This window comes from Clarias gariepinus, chromosome 8, assembly GCF_024256425.1.
Source record: "Clarias gariepinus isolate MV-2021 ecotype Netherlands chromosome 8, CGAR_prim_01v2, whole genome shotgun sequence".
NCBI lineage: Eukaryota > Metazoa > Chordata > Actinopteri > Siluriformes > Clariidae > Clarias > Clarias gariepinus.
The window spans coordinates 2273971-2291924 of NC_071107.1; the positions used below are offsets into that span (position 1 = coordinate 2273971).

General features: G+C 40.7%; 1 protein-coding gene across 1 annotated transcript in view; it reads right to left on the minus strand.

Moving 5' to 3' along the window:
- Positions 1-13518: 13518 nt before the first annotated feature.
- Positions 13519-17954, minus strand: part of LOC128528823 (von Willebrand factor A domain-containing protein 7-like) — a 48611-nt gene continuing 44175 nt past the window's right edge. Inside the window, exon 15 of the mRNA XM_053501972.1 lies at positions 13519-14016. Within this exon, the coding sequence (XP_053357947.1) occupies positions 13519-14016 (498 nt within the window). The remainder of the gene's footprint in view (positions 14017-17954) is intronic.

A 17954-nucleotide genomic window follows, 5' to 3' on the forward strand; every position in this document is an offset into this window, starting at 1 on the left:
GTGACAGAGAAGCTAACGATACGTTATGTAGCGAGAGAGTAAAAGTAAGACAACCAGATTTAAGGCATGGTACAATGCCTTTAGCTGACATATTTTGGTACTATGAGGGAACCACGGTTAGACAGACTGGAGACTGGAGTGGATGCTGTGCTCCAGTATTACTAGAAGGAGAACTAATTGTGATAGGATTACAAAACAAACAAGGCAAAAGGAGCAAACGTGAGGTAAAATTTTTGGATCCAGTGGGTCAAGATGGATTATAGAAATGGGAAGTTTGATAGGGAAGGAGGTATAACAGTGAGTTGGGATGGCATTCCACTAGGCGTACCAACTGAACATGAGGTTATAAACAGGGTAGCAGGAGCATTTACGACAATTTTCCTTCCATGGGTTCAAATTGCGAAAAACGCAAGATGGGTAAACCTACTATGGTATAATCAACAGAGATTTTGGAAATCACACGTTAAGTGTTTTAGGACTCAGTGTGTTTTAGTGTACAAGAACAATTAGACAGAACAACAGTAATGGCGATGCAGAATAGATTTGCCCTGGACACTATGTTAGCACCTCAACGAGGAGTATGTGCCTTAATTGGAGAAGACTGCTGTACATATATTTCAAGACACACAGGCCCAGAGGGCAATATAACCAAAATACTAAGAGCCATGCGGAAACTAAGAGATGAACATGTTAGAGTCACCCAAGAAGTACAGAGAACTACCGCGTGGACCTCTTGGTTTAACTGGCTTAAACCTTCTAATTGGTATGGACTACCTGTGAAATTAGGAACAATAGTTCTAATAGTGCTAGGCACCCTACTCACCTTGTCATGCTGCATTATCCCCCTGGCCAGAGCAAGCATTCAGAGAATGGTAGGACAATATACTGTTGTTGTGGAGTACCATGACCAGATAACACCGGATGAAGATGAGGAGGAGGAGTCCACTTATATGGAAATGAAGTACAACACTGGATAAATAACCATTGACTACTTATTGAATCACATGTACATTGAAAACTTGTTTAGCATAGCAGCATATTTTAATCTAACATATTTAACCCATGCTTAAGTAGCTATATCAGAGAAAAAGTAGTATAGAAGAAGTATGTTTTATGTTTGGTGTTTTGTTTTGTTTTTGTGTTTTGTTTCTGCTGTACACGTATGTATTGCAGGATGGAACCGGTACCTGACCCAAGGTGGATAGTTTCCTGTTCAGTCTGCGGTGGTGCATGGAAAGAGGTTATGGAAAAGACCCCAACGAAAAGATGGGCGGAATTGAGACATGACCTGGTTGACTGGCATCCGCAACACCCAATATGGACCAAGGAGTTAATCACCATGGCTAACATCTTGACAAAGGATTTCAAATGGATTAAGGCAAAGACACAGGAAGCTTTCGACCTAAACATGAGCCGAGGACTTCGTCTGGAAACAACTACATATCAGCTTGGGAGACATCTGAAGCTAGGCGTTTATAAAGGTATTGGGATTGAAGAAGAGTGGGCTGGATATGATATCTGTGGAGTAGTTGAATTTGATGATGTCTACATGGCAGCAACTAAGATCATAGCTAAAGTAATGTTGGGGGATGACATTTTATGGACAAATACACAGATGCCCCTGCAACATGCACTGGATACTCTTCCGGAAGTTGATGAAATGTGGCTAGATTTTTTGCGTCTGGAGACGGGCAGGATAAACCGAATTCCACTGGGGAACTGTGAGGACCTGTATGTGATTGAATTCACTAAGGAGGACCGTAAGACATTGATTGAAGAAGGAACTGAAGCTCTTGAAACACTATCTTTAATTTACAGAGATGCTAACGGACTCCTTAAGTGGCTTTGACGGTTTGGAATGTTTTTGTCAAATATGTTTAATATAGGGATTAAAGTCCTGGTGATGAATACACTGTCGAGCACAAAAAGCTGGCAAGGTGTGGAATTTTCCTTCTGAATGGGCTGTATTGAAGGTTTTTTCACCCACCTCTGGACTCATCCTATCATAACCATTGCATGTTTATTTTACTCATATATACGTATTCCTACTTATATTTACTCATTTTGCTTGTCTTTCTTAGGCTGATTGTTTGATGAGGGGGTAATATGTAAGGAATATATAAGGTTAAGTTGTTACTAGTTAAGTTGTTACTAGTTTAGTTTTTTTTCTTGTTACTAGTTTAATTTTTTTCCTTCTTTCTAACTATTAGTGTCTAATTACTTTTTTCTTGTTACTAGTTTAATTTTTTCCTTCTTTCCAACTACTAGTGTTTAATTTTTTCTTTCTAATATGTACGGTTTATTTCTTCTTATTTTTTCTTTCTGTAAGGTTAATGTGTAAGGTTTCTTAGATTTTTTCTTTGATTTGATGTAAGGTTTTTAATCAAAATAGTTTAAATTTTATTTAATAGCTTAAGGATAAATAGTTTAAGGTTTCCTTCTTAGTATATAAAGTTTATTTCTTTCCTTACCTGTAATAGTATGTAAGGTTAACGTTCATAAGTTAGTATTAAGTTAGTAGTAAGCATTATTTTCTTTGTGTGACTTAAAAGTCACAGAGGGGGAAATATGTAAGCATATTTTAATTAAATATACTTGTGCATGCAGCATTAACTAATAAAATATTAATTTTGGTCAAGACTTATAGAGGTAGGGTGAGGATAACAGAGTGAAGGCAAGAACAATGTGATGTCACAGTAACAAGGACATCATCAGTATGTACCCAACGAACCTTAGACTTGCAGCCATCTTAGATATGAGATGCACATGATGTCATAGTAACCTAGACACGACACGAGCTCAGCAGATCTTACTGTGATGTAACAGGCACTGGATACACGTGCAATATATCAAATCAAAGAGACACAGACAAATAGCCAAAATGACACACACCCAGTTATATGAATAATAAATTTAATAAGAGTAGACACAAAAACAAAATAGTATGTGCATCTACATAGTAAGAAATATAAAAATACAAAGTTTACGGCCCAAAATAAAAGTACAAAAAACATAGGGGGCCTGGGTAAGCATCAATAGCATAATGAAATGCATAAAAAGTCAAGTATCTGACCTCCTTTGAGGCAGGACAAAACCAATTTGAAGATCAGTGAGAGGAACAAAAACAGACATACCGCGATTTAAAATTGGCACAGGCGCTGGAGTAAAAGCTGTTTGGGTACCAACAGACACTTTAGAATCAGTCTGGGTGCCAACATTCACATGACAAACAGGTTTTAGGACCGATGGAGGCGGAGTAGTAGACTCGGGCCGTACGGGCCTAAAAGAAAATGGATAAGGGCTATCCACACAAGGTCTTTTAGAAGGACCAGGTTTGGAGTCATCCTTCCTAAAAAAAGTAAGCCCTGTCTCCTCTAGAAACTGCAATAGCGATTCAGATGGCTCAGGCTCATCCTCAGCAAAACTCACCGAGGCCCGGTCCATGACAGGTTCAGTAGGAGTGTAGTCAGTAGGGCTGCGAGCCGGACTGCTCTGGCTGTCCGAGTCGTTTGGAGGGACGTAGTGATCATTCGTGCAGATGCGATTAGCTATAAAAAAACAAAATAAAACATGTAAATACAACAAACTTGACGAAATAAGACAAATGGGTAAAATAATGTGAAGGAGATGCTTACCCATGGCCTGTCTCTTGAAAACTGTAGAGTAAACCAAGAGGAAGCACCAAGAATTTATAGTAGACGTAAGCGCCACCCCATATTTTTTTAAGGTGGACAAGAAAAGTGAAAAGATAATGGAAATCTATTCATAAGAAAAATAAGTTATAATGGAAAATAATATCAGTAGAAGGTGGAGTTAGATGACGAGGTATATGACGTAGCATAGAAAGTGTAATTATAATGGGTAAAAAAATGTTTGATAAGAAATTTAAAAAAATTGTACAAAGGAGGGGGCTAGGTGAGTGCGCCGCCCATTTGAAATTGTATAAAAGAGGCACCTATGTCACAGTTAAATCAGTCTGTTTCTTGGCGATGCTTGGAGTCACATCCTAGGCATTTTCAAGGCTGGCTCACTTTGTTTTATTGCTGCAATAAAACTTGGTCCTTACTTTATCTAGATCTACACGGAGTCCGGAGTCTTTCTTTGATGTCTATTACTAAAGTTACAGTATTTGTTTAATATTTTAAATTAGGGCAACTTCGATGTGGGGAGAATAAAAAAAATCCACCACACACGTGTGAACACTCTCATTGACTCCTATGTGTAGAAAACACTCGCTTGATCCGTGCTCACCGGACGCTATGAACGCCAGAAAAATGCTCGATTTTAACGCCCGTGTAAACAAGGCCTAAAGCATTAAATTGTCTCGTGCTGCAGTATCTGAGTGAACTGCTAGTGTGTTACGATCCGCCATGCCTACTTCGATCAAAGGATGCAGGCTGCTTGTCAGTACTGCTTGTTATGAAAACTATAGCTGGGCTATAACTATCCAGGCTAAATACCTATTTATTTAATCAAGCATTTTTATAAATAGTTTTGCCTTGGCTAAAGGTGCAGATCTGGGGACTCATGGACATAGAGTATTACGGTAAACTGGTATGTTTAGATGCTGTCCTTCCCACTCTCATTGATCACTCAGGTTTGTCGACGGTGGGGTGATTGTTTGCTTTATATCTCACGGAGCCCTCATGTCCGTGTTTTCCTTCTGGCTCTCGCTTTTAGTTATGTTGTTATAGTTAGTCCTGCCAGAGTCTCTGCTTGCATTCTACACTAAATATACATTCACATTATATATTATGTGACTGTGACCATGCCTAACTGTTATCTCTCCTCTGTTATGTCTCTGTTTGACCCATCCTGGTGCCCCACTTCTGATTGGAGATCTTGTCGCATGGATGCCCTGTGTGTCTCTTTGGGATAAGTCTGGTGTCAGGGGATGGTGTCGCTCTACAATGATGACGGTTCTGGCCTAAACTGGTGTTAACAGCTGTTTCTCTGAGGACTTGACTTGGCTGTAGTTGCTCGATGGTTCAGGACTGGAATTTTCTAAAGTCTACCTGAGTCTCCAATATCTACCCGGACTCCATATTAACATCAATTAACATCAACTGTTATAACTGAACTGGCTAACACACCGAACACACAGTATGAATGCAGATCAATTCCTGATTTCTGTTTTACCCAAATGAGGAAGGGTTCCCTGTTGAATCTGGTTCCATCCTATTACTGTCCCAGGGAGTTTTTCCTTGCCACTGTCGCTCTTGACTTGCTCACCAGGGACTATCTGACCATTTTAATTCATGCACACTCACATTCCATACAAACATAAATAATTCCTTTGATTGTGCAAAGCTTCTTTGCGACAATGACAATTGTTAAAAGCGCTATACAAAGAAAATTGACTGCATGAGCTCCCGCGGTACATTCACCCTTACCGAGAGCAAGCTTTTGTGATCCAACCACTAAAAAGAGAAAAGGCCACTGTGCTCGCCTTTAGAGTCGCTGTTCCCAGCTAGGGAAGCTGCCCAGCCGCCTGGTATCATGTCGGATTCCTATCTGCGGCCGCACCCAAGGAGAGCTGGGCTGGGCCGGTTGGCCGAGACAGCAAGGAGAAAAGCATTTAAGGAGCTTACTGCTGCCCACACAGGCCCACTCTGCCTGCTGTCATCACTCGCCAGCCTCGTGGCGACATGGCAGCTTCGCAATGTTTCCAGAACTGCACATGCACCCCCTTACTAATTTCCTTCCCTGCTTTCTCTCCTTAAATCCTTTTTCCTATTTTTCCTAATAAAATGACCCTTTTCTTGTTAGACCTCATCTCGTGTGTGTGTCTATGGTGCCACTCGAGTGAAAGGTCTTACAATATGAGCATAGCTGCTGTGCTACTCCCTTTTCTAACTGTTATTTCTCCATCTCTTTGCTCTCTCCTTTTCTGCTCTCTCCTCTCTCTCTCTCCCTCTCTCCTTTTTCCTTTACTTATCTCTCTGTCGAGCTATACATGTCGCTCCTGAGCTGCCAGTGATCCAGACCCCCTCTGCCCGCTGGACCTCTCTAACTCATCCTGGAGTCCTGCTTCTGGTTGGAGATCTCATCACATGGATGCCCCCGTGTGGTCTGCCTGGAATGCGTGTGGTGACCGGGGTTGGTTCCACTTTTCCATGAAGGTGGTTCTGTCCTCGACTGATGCAGACAGCTGTTCTCTGAGGACCTGTGACTTCAGTCGCTCAATAGTTCAGGACTGGAATTTCTCACAGTCTACCTGAGCCTCCAGGTACAAACTGGACTTTAATCTGACACATCTCCTCTTATACTGAACTTCCAGTCTCGCATATTATGCACATCAATCCCTGCTATCTGTTTTCACGCAGATGAGGATGGGTTCCCTGTTGAGTCTGGTTCCTCTCAAGGTTTCTTCCTATTACCATCTCAGGGAGTTTTTCCTTGCCACTGTCGCCGTCGTCCTAGGCTTGCTTATCAGGGACAATCATATAATTTTGATTCATACACATTCACATTTCATACAAACTTAATTATTTTGATTGTGTAAAGCTGCTTTGTGATGATGTAAATCGTTAAAAGCGCTATACAAATAAAATTGAATTGAATTGAATTGAATTTTCTAGGATCTTGGAGATAAATGGGAGGTTTAATATCTGCCTATATTTAGACAGCTGACAGTTTAATAACACCTACTTTAAAATATTTTGGTATTTTCCCACTGCTGAGTAAAGAGTTAACTATTTTTTATGTTTTATAGTTTAATTTTTTTTTTTTTATCTGGTTCTATTTGCTTGAGGAAATGTGTACAGTAGGTACAGGATCTAGTGAACAAGTTGATGATTTTGCAGAAGATATAAGTGGAATTAGTTCAGTCTCATAAGGGGAGTAAAATATTCTTGGTGATAATCTAATATGGTTATTGTATCACCTGCATCAATGTTTATTTAATTGTCTGGGTTTAAAGCCTGAACATTTTGTCTGATGTTTACAATTTTGTTATTAAAAAAGTTAATTTCCTACTAGTACACGTTATTGATGTGAATGTTTCTGTAGTGGTCTTATTTCTTATTGATTTTGCTATGGTATTAATTAAGAATCTATGATTATTTTTTTTATTTTTTATGGGAGTGAAAAGATATGTTGATACCTAACACTAAGAGCTTTTTATAGTTTAAGATGTCTTCCTTTCATGCTATTTGAAATACTATCTATTTAGTTTAAGGCCATTTATGTTCTAATTTTCCAGTGGTTAGACTGAAACATTTCAAATGTGTGTGATCATTACATCAGAAAGCAAGTTTCTTATCTTTAATTAATTTTCTTTTAACTGGAGCTACATTATCTAAGGTATACAGTAGAATGTTGACCCTAAATATTCAGTCATCTGATCGAGTGCAGTGGGGTCGGCTGGTAATCCAATTATATCTGATAATTCTGGGAGAATACTGATAAAGCCCTTTGCTAGTGTAATTGACCGAGCACTTATTAGTGACCACACTTATGTTAGTAGAGAGAACTTCAAATTCATTAAATTTGTCTGTGTTTTTGTATGATGCTCAGATTATCATTATAAATAACTGCGACGCCTCCTCCTCTGCCGATGTACTGTATGTAGCTGTATCCAGTAGAACTAGCTTCTTTTAATGCTACATACTTATTCTGTTTAATCCAGGTTTCAGTTAAACACAGAATATCAAATTCCTGACCCATTATTGTTTCATTAACAGTAAGCGATTTAGATGAGATCTAATATTCAACAGTCCTAGCTTTAGATCAGACTGTGTATTCAATTAAATTTAATTTTATTAGTATAGCGCTTCTAACAATTGGCATTGTCCCAAAGCAGCTTTACACAATTAAAAGAATTATTTAAGTTTGTATGGAATTTGAATGTGTATAAATCAAAATGGTCAGATTGTCCCTGGTGAGCAAGCCGAGGGTGACAGTGGCAAGGAAAAACTCCCTGAGATGGTAGTAGGAAGAAACCTTGAGAGGAACCAGACTCAACAGGGAACCCATCCTTATTTGGGTGAAACAGAAAGCAGGACTTGATCTGCATTTATACTGTGTGTTAGTTGGCAGGCAGTTCAGCATAACAGTTGATGTTAATTGATGTTAATATGGAGTCCAGTTAGTTATTTAAAACTACGGTAGACTTGTATAACGTTTCAGTCCTGAACTATTGAACAGTGAAGTCCTTAGAGAAACAGCTGCCAACACCAGTCGAGGCCAGAACCGTCTTCTAGGTAAAAAGAACCATCCCCAGACACGAGACGCATCCCAAAGAGACACACGGGGCATCCATGTGACGAGATCTTCAACCAGAAGCGGAGCACCAGGATGTGTCAGACAGGTCCGGGGGGCAGAGGGAGTCTGGATCACTGGCAGCTCAGGAACAACATGTGTAGCAGACAGAGAGATGGGGAAGGAGAGAGAGGGGGAAAGAGGGAAGAGAAAGAGCAGGAGAGAAAGCAGAAGAAAAGATATAACAGTTAGGTCTGGTCACAGTCATATAATGCATAATGTAAATGTATATTTACTGTAGAGTGCAAGCAGAGACTCCGGCAGGACTAACTATGACAGCATAACTAAAAGGGAGAGCCAGAAGGAAACACAGACATAAGGGCTCCCTGAGATGTAAAGCAAACATCACCTCACTGTCAACAAACCTAAGTGATCAATGAGAGTGGGGAGGACAGCATCTAAACATACCAGTTCACTATAATACTCTACGTCCATGAGTCCCCCAGATCTGCTCCTTTACCTAAGGCAAATCTATTTATAAAAATGCTTGGCTAAATAAATAGGTTTTTAGCCTGGACTTAAACACTGAGACTGTGTCTGAGTCCCGAACACTAACTGGAAGACTATTTCATAATTTCGGGGGTTTGTAAGAAAAAGCACTGCCCCCAGCTGTAGTTTTCATAATACGCGGTACTGATAAGCAGCCTGCATCCTTTGATCGAAGTAGGCGTGGCGGATCGTAATACACTAGCAGTTCACTCAGATACTGTGGCGCGAGACCATTTAATGCTTTATATGTCAAAAGTAGTATTTTAAAATCAATGCAAAATTTCACAGGGAGCCAATGAAGTGAAGATAAGATAGGTGTGATGTGCTTGTATCTTCTGGTTCTAGTGAGGACTCTCGCTGCTGCATTCTGGACTAGCTGAATCTTGTTTATGCACCTAGTTGAACAACCAGACAGTAAGGCGTTACAATAGTCCAACCAAGAGGTAATAAAAGCATGAACTAGTTTTTCTGCATAGTTTAGCAACAATATATTTCTTATCTTGGCAATATTTCTGAGGTGAAAGAATGCTATCCTGGTAATATTATCTACATGAGCTTCAAATGAAAGGCTGGAAACTATAATCACACCGAGGTCTTTTACTGTTGCACTTGATGGAACAAAAAGGCCATCTAAAGTTACAGAGTGATCTAGAATCCTACTTCTAGCTGTATGCGGTCCTATGACTAGAACTTCTGTCTTATCTGGACTAAGCAGAAGGAAGTTAATGAGCACCTAATTTCTTATGTCCTGCACACATTGCTCAACTTTGGTAACCTGGTTTATCTCATGAGGTTTTGCTGAGACATATAACTGTGTGTCGTCAGCATAACAGTGAAAACTAATACCATGCTTACGGATTATGTTGCCCAGAGGAAGCATGTAAAGGGAAAAAAGCAATGGGCCTAAAACTGAACCCTGTGGAACACCAAACTCCATTAGAGAACATTCAGAATAATCACCATTTAAGTCTACATACTGATACCGATCGGTCAAGAGGAGAGGGCTGTACCCTTAATTCCTACTACATTTTCTAACCTGTGAAGAAGAATACTCTGATCAATGGTGTCAAAAGCTGCACTGAGGTCTGGTAATACAAGCATGGTTACACAACCTTTATCAGAGGCCAATAGGAGGTAATTTACTACTTTAACAAGTGCTGTCTCTGTGCTGTGATAAGGCTTAAATCCTAACTGATACAGTTCATGTATGCCATTTCTATGTAGATATGAGCATAGCTGCTCCGCTACTATCTTTTCCAGAATCTAAGAGATAAAGGGGAGGTTTGATATTGGCCTGTAATTGGACAGCTGACAGGGGTCAAGGTCAGGTTTCTTAATAATCGGTTAAATAACTGCTAATTTAAAAGATTTTGGAACATACCCAATGCTGAGTGAAGAATTAATTATTCTCAACAGGGTTTCTGTTATTGCTGGTATTATCTGTTTAAGAAAATGTGTCGGTACAGAATCTAATGTACAGGTTGATGAATTTGCAGAAGAGATGAGTGAAATTAGTTAATTCTCTTCAAGGGGAGTAAAGTATTCTAAGTTCCGATCTGACATGGCTAGTTTAACATCTGCATCACTTACATTATTTGGTTTCAAAGCCTCAATTTTATATTGTAAAAATATTAATTAATTATAAAAATATTTACAATTTTACTATTAAAAAAGTTCATGAAGTCCTCACTATTACACAAAGTTGTTGTAGAGATTTCTGCAGTGGTCTTATTTCTGGTTAATTTGGCTACGGTATTAAATAAAAATCTAGGATTATTTTTGTTATTTTCTATAAGAGTGGAGAGATACATTGATCTAGCTACACTAAGAGCTTTTCTATAGTTCAGGATGCTCTCCTTCCATGCTATTTGAAATACTAACAATTTAGTTTGACGCCATTTATGTTCTAATTTCCGAGCGGTCTGTTTTAAAGAGCGTGTATGATCGTTATACCAGGGAGCGAGTTTCTTATGTTTAATAATTTTTCTTTTAACTGGAGCTACATTATTTAAGGTATAACGGAACGTTGACTCTAAATATTCAGTCGCCTGATCGAGTTCTGTGGGGTCAGACGGTGATCTAATCAAAGTTGATAACTCTGGGAGATTACTGATAAAACTCTGTGTGGTAGTTGATGTGAATGTACGTTTATTACGGTAGCGCGGGGCTGTGTGTACTTTATTACTATAACACACTTGAATTGAGACGAGATAGTGAGATCTGATATAGCTTCAGACAATGGATTTGTAAATAAATTTCTTATACTTAATCTGAAGAATATTATTAAATCTAAAGTGTGACCAGTATGGACATAAATGCTTTACACACAGGGTCTTCTGGATTCTCAAAATGAATATTAAAATCTCCAGCAATTAACGCCTTGTCTACAGAAACGACTAGCTGTGAGAGGAAATCTGCAAATTCACTAAGAAATTCAGAGTACGGCCCTGAAGGTCTGTAAATGACAATTAGTGGAATCGACTGAGCTGACTTAATATTTGTAGCTACACTTGTTATGTTACTATAGAGAACTTTAAATGAATTAAATTTGTGTCCGTGTTTTTGTATAATAGTCAAATTATCATTGTGAATAACTGCGACGCGTTCTCCTCTACCAGTTAACCGAGGCTGGTGTATGTAGCTGTATCCAGGAGGACTAGCTTCATTTAGAGCTACATACTCGTCCTGTTTAATCCAGGTTTCTGTTAAACAGAGTATATTAAATTCCTGATCAGTGATAATTTCATTAACTATAACTGCTTTAGATGCAAGAGATCTAATATTTAACAGTCCTAGCTTTAGATCAGAGGTGCCGGCTGCACATTCAGTGTGATCTGAGTTTGTGGTATCTATGTTAATTAAATTACTAAAACAGACTTTGAGTGTTACTACATTTTTGCTTAGCTCGGGGAACAGACACAGTCTCAATACAGTGAACTTTGAATGACGGCTCTATGCAGCTAGCAGACGGTTGGTTTAGCCTGTCTGTCTGCTCCCTGGCCTGGGCTCTGGATTGTCACCGATTAACTAGGCCTCTTCTGAGACTATGAGCTATACTACAGGAAATGAGAGCAGCACCTTCCCGAGTGGGATGGACACCGTCCTGCCCTTACAGGCCAGTTTTGCCCTTAAAGGTCTTCCAATTATCTATGAAGCCCACGTTGTTTTCAGAGCACCACCTGGACCTCCAGCGGTTCACCGACCATAACCTGCTGTAAGCTATGTCGCCACGTCTCATTGGGATGGGACCAGAGCATACTACTTCATCGGACATTGCCTTCGCTAATTTAAACACTTCTGTAAAGTTATTCTTACTAACCTCTGACTGACGAAGGCATATATCATTAGCTCCAGCATGTACTACTATCTTGGAGAACCTATGCCGTCCTAGACCCCTACAGTAAGATTACCTGCTATGTACGGTGCTCTGGCTCCCGGGATACACCTAACCACTGCCGCCCCTAAAAACCTGGCTAATTTCACATGTCTCATGTATTCAGTGTGCTTAGAATTTATGGTCTCTATATTAATTAGATTACTAAAACAAACTTTTTGAGGCTTTCTACAGTACATTTTTTAGCTTAGAGAACAGACAGTCTTAATCTGCTCCCTGGCCTGGGATCTGGGCAGTCGCCGATCTACTAGGCCTGTTCTGAGACTATGAGCTATACTGTAAAGCAGTTCGACAAAGCGGAGTGAAACACCAACACCAGGTTCCAACAAAAACATGCTTTTAATTTACAAGGTGATAAGCAGCATCTTATAGAGTGCCTCTTTACGTTCCTCTTCACTGTAGCCAATAATCACACACTCTCTGTGGCAGCTGAGAGGGCTGCCTGGGTGAGGTGGAAGGTGTCTGGCTGGCGAAGAAGTCACTCTTGCATCTCTTACGGTTAAAGTTTTCAGTGTGACACACTTTAAAGAGTAGATCAGATAGATATAGCAGGGAGGGCATTTTAGCGCATCCCAGACATCTGTCTGATATCACCTATCCTCTATCTGATCTACTCTTTGAATTGTGTCACACTGGCAATGATCTTAAATGGCTTTTAATTGTATTATTCAGTGGGTGAATATAATGTCCCATGCATGCATGTCTAAAAGAAGTATTGCCAAAATTTCATGCTCAGCAGACGTGCATTAAGAAAAGTAACTAAGGGTATTGTCTCATTGTTGCTTGGGTGATACCATTAAGCGTAGATTCTTTATAACTTTATTAATGTTTTAACTATACAGTAACCAGTATATCAGACATGTCAAACTTATTGCCCCCAAAATTATTTTATTGTCCATGTTCTAAATAGTCTAAATGTGTCTAAATGTGTCCATGCTCTTAATACTGCTCCTGCATTTTTGGTTATTGTTTCTTAGTTAATATACAAGCTACATTCCACCTAGTAAAACAGTATAACATCAGTATTTACAATCAGGTTAATGTATTTCATAGAAACTCAAAAGGAGAAACATGCGAAGGGAAGAATAAGACAATAATTAACATGTATGAAAAACAAATTAAAGTGTATGGGCAATACATTTCAAATCAACATGTACCATTTATGTAGCATATCATCATCATCATCAATCATCAGTAAATCATTTTGCACTTCTAGTACTAGTATTTAATGCTGTCAATAAAAAGTAAAAGCAGTTAAATTTTGGGAATAAGTTAGGCTTACAAGACACAATAAAAGGTAAAAGCACTACTTAATAGGCATTGTGTCATACATGCCTATATATGTTAAATTGATTTGAATTTAAATAAGTTAATTAAGTGAGACACCAAAGGATTACATTTAGCCAAAGGAAGAGTGGCAAAAACAACCAACATTCTACAGCTATAATGCTGGCTTTACTAGTGGTGGGATGAGACATGGACGTTGTAGTGGTATTGACAGTTGAGGTGCTGTTTGCCATTACAGGGGGTGCAGTGCTGGTGATCGGTGCAGTGCTGGTAATTGGTGCTGTAGCTCTTACAGTTTTGTAGCAGGTGGCAACATTTCCAACTGTATCCACAGCAACCAGTTCCAGGTCTGGGGAACAGCAAGAGGAGTTGTAAACGACCATAGTGACATTCACGCCTTTGTCATTGAGCACAGTGGTGGTGGTAAGGTTGCCATTTCCTTGGAGGATTCTTATATTCTGTACGCCTGATCCATTTCCATCAGTCACATTGGTAGTGAGATACCACGAGAAGAGGCTGCAGTTGGCTGAACAGTTAGCATTTACACTTACTGCCTCACACACTGGAGAAGTTAAATCGGTTACCTTAAAGCAGCGGGGGGAAAAAAAGGAGATGAGTTGCTACACAACTAATATTTGAAAATGTTTTAACGAATATTTCTATTTCATTTTTCTTGTGAAATACATTAATTAGTTTTGTGTTCTAAAGTTGAAGTGCCTTCCATTTGGTCTAGCTCTATCACCCCGCACATATACAAAATGTATGGATGCAGTCCTGGCTCCCTTGCAACTCCAGGGCATCCGTATTTTAAATTACATAGACGACTGGCTGATTCTGGTCTCTCTTCCCAGTCTCAGCAGCTAGCACCTCAACATCGGGATGTCGTCCTAGCTCATCTCCATTCTTTAGGATGTAGACTCAACGCTACGAAAAGTGTTCTCTTTCTAGTTCAGAGGACAACATGCTTGGGTGTCACATTGTCATGCGGGCACAGCTGTCTCCCGCTCGTATCGAATCCATTCTCAACACCCCGAAGGAAATCAAGCTAGACCAGAATTTGGCAGTTCACTTTCAAAGATCTTTGAGTCTCATGGCAGCTGCATCCACGGTGATACCTTTGGGCCTTCTGCACATGAGAGCGTTTTAGTTGTGGCTAAGAGCCAGGGGATTTCACTTTAGGGCTAATCCTCAAAGGCATATAAGGGTTACGCGCAAGGACTTTGTACCCTTTCTATGTGGTTCAGACCCCGTATTCTGACTTTGGGTCCCACTCTATGTCCGTCTTGTCATCGCAAATGCTAACGACAGACGCTTCCCTGACGCTTCCGTCTTCTCGCGTGGCACATCAATTGCCTTAAAATGATGGCTCTATTTTTGGCCCTAAAGCACTTCCTCCAGCAGTTGAGAAGCTACCATGTTTAAGTGCTGGTGGACAACACATCGGTAGTCTCGTACATAAATCACCAGGGCGGATTGCGCTTGCGCCGCATGAACAAGCTAGCGCACCAGGTTCTGCTTTGGGCACAGGAGAAGTTCCTGTCCCTCAGGGCGATTTACATTCCAGGGCACATGAATGTGGGAGCAGACTTACTTTCCAGACAAGCTATGACACATGGGGAATGGAGACTCCACCCAGAAGTAGTCAGTCAAATCTGGAGAAGATTTTTTATAGCAGAGGTGGACCTCTTTGCCTCCCAAGAGACAGCACAATGTCCCCTTTACTACTCTCTGACTCTTCCAGCTCCCCTGGGTCTGGACGCGATGACCCATACGTGGCCCAGATTACGCCTTTAGGCGTTTCCTCCGATAGCTTTGCTCCCGGGATTCCTGGCGAGGGTCTGTCAACAACGTTTGTGCCTCTTATTGATAGCGCCCCGTTGGCCGACCAGAGTGTGGTTCCCGGATCTCCAGTGAAGAGGGATCTTCTGTCTCAGGCGCAGGGGACAATATTTCATCCCCGGCCCGAGCTTTGGAACATTCACGCCTGGCCCCTGAGCAGGTCCAACTAAGACAAGCTGGTCTTCCCATCAGCGTAATTTAAACTATTCTAAGTGCTAGGGCTCCCTCCACTAGAAGAGTGTATGCCCTCAAATGGAATGTATTTGGAAGTTTGTGCATGACAAAACATGTAGACCCAGTCCACTGCCGAATTGTTTCAGTGCTGGAGTTTCTGCAGAAAAAGTTGTCCTCGGCCTTGTGCCCTAGTACTCTCAGAACGTACATAGCCGCTATTTCAGCCTGCCATGTTCTGATTTATAGGGTTTCTGTGGAAAAGCACCCTTTAGATGCCTGTTTCATTTATGGAGCTAAACGGTTGAGGCCACCCACTAGAGCCACTGTCCCTTCTGGGGATTTATCTATCGTGCTCGAAGGTCTGATTGACACCCCTTTCAAACCACTAGAGTCAGCGCCTGTCAGGCTTCTGACCCTTAAGATGGTTTTTCTGATGGCCATTACCTCTCTGAATTGGAGCTCTGCGCGCCTTGTCAGTCTCCCCATCCTGCCTAGACTTTGCCCCTGGGCTAGTCAAGGCCATTTTGCAACCTCATCCGAACTATCTTCCAAAAGTTCCATTCTCAACCATGCACCCTGTTGTTCATGGTTGAGAATGGTCATGTGTCCAGTACGTGCTCTTCAGATTTACGTCCACTGCACCAGCCAGTGGGTTAAGTCAAAGCAGCTTTTATATGCTATGGGGGCCGCTGCCACTACACAGACCCTGTCACACTGGGTAAAAGATGCTATTGCCCTCTCCTATGAGGCGCGTGGGAATCAGGGCTCATTCGACCAGGGAGATTGCCTCATCTATTGCGCTGACTAGAGGTATTTCTCTGCAGCAAGTGTGTGATGCGGCAGGTTGGTCCTCTCAGGTCCAGGTCATTCCTATTTATAACCTGCAGGTGCGTCTCATCAGACAACGTCACGTGACCGAGGTTATATAAGCCAAAATTTGGCGTGTTTGATACACACATGCTTCACAACTGGACACAGGAAAAGATGTTCCCATATCGTTTTTACGCAGCATCTCGTTCCTGCTTTTTCAAGGAACAGGGTTACAGCAAAGTAACCCGAGACGTTCTCTTGTTTGTTTGTACAATTGGTGTTCAATTTAAACTGGGACTTGCGATGTAAAAAAAAAAAAAACGTAACAAGAAAACTTTCTACCTTGATGATATCCAAGCACTACTGAAATGCTGGATAAGTGTATTAGTGGAGCAGAGGATTATATAGAGAATTAATACGTTTTTACTATCATAACTGTGTTTTGTTATTCTGCATCAAAAGTCCTGATTTTGTTTGCTTTTCAGTATGATAAAATTTGACAATATTAAATAAGTATTCCATTGCATTCTCAATTCATGACAGCTTTAACCTTTGTATATATAAAATTATGAATTTTCATATATTGAAGTTAGTGAAATTGTGGCCTTTATTTTAAAGTTTTCATGTGATGTGACTTCTGACAAAACTGCTTTCTACCCGGAGAAGCTGGAAGCATCTGCACATAATCCTGGCAAACTCCACAAGATATCTTTACTACTCATTATCTATTCTAACAAGCCTTGTGATCTGAGGAACAGCATGGCAATGGTTTGCTTCTAACTTAGAAGATAGGTTGTATGAGGTGACATAAAGGGGATACACATCTGCCCTACACAGACTCTCTACTGGTGTCTCACAGGGCTCAGTACTGGGTCCTCATCTGTTGTCCCCTTATACCTGGTTCTTGGTTAAGTCATATCATCGCATGGCTTTTCATACAATTTTATGCAAATGACACAACTTATTCTCTCCTTTTCTCCCTCAGAAACTCAGTTTTCCACCTGGATCTCAGCACATCTGACATCTCATCCTAGATGGCAGCTCATCAGCCAAAGCTAAATCTCAGTAAAACCGAACTGCTATTCATCCTTGGTGATTCATTCCTTAGTCAAGACCTTGTGATCTTGACAACAATCGTCCAGTACACCCTCAGCCACTGCCCGCAATCTTGGGTTAATTCTGGACAACCAACTGTCATTTTCTCCACACACTGCTAACCTTACTTGCTTCTGTTGATTTTTTCTTTACAACACCAAAAGAATCTCTTTCTTCACAGGCTACTCAGGTGCTTGTTCAGTCCCTTGTTATTTCAAGGCTGGACTACTGCATTGCTCAGTTGGCCCCATCTCTCTGGGATTTATGAAGATGTGCATCTAGACTTTTTCAGTTCTGGCTTCTGGCACCTAGGTGGTGGAATTAACCTCCTCCAGATGTCCATACAGCTGAATCTTTGGCAATTTTTAGACTACGACATACCTGTTTCTTCAGTACTTGGGCTGGAGTCTGTGCTAGGCTAAAAACAAACCTGGCCAGCTCTCCTATCCATCATCCTATGCAACGTCAGATCCCTGGACGATAAACTGGATTACATCCAACTAGCTAACTAAGGGCCATCTTGGACCTTAAGATCCTACAGCTGATAGTGAGGACAGGCAAGATGATCATTGAGGTCTCTCTACCCTCTGTCGAAGACATTTAC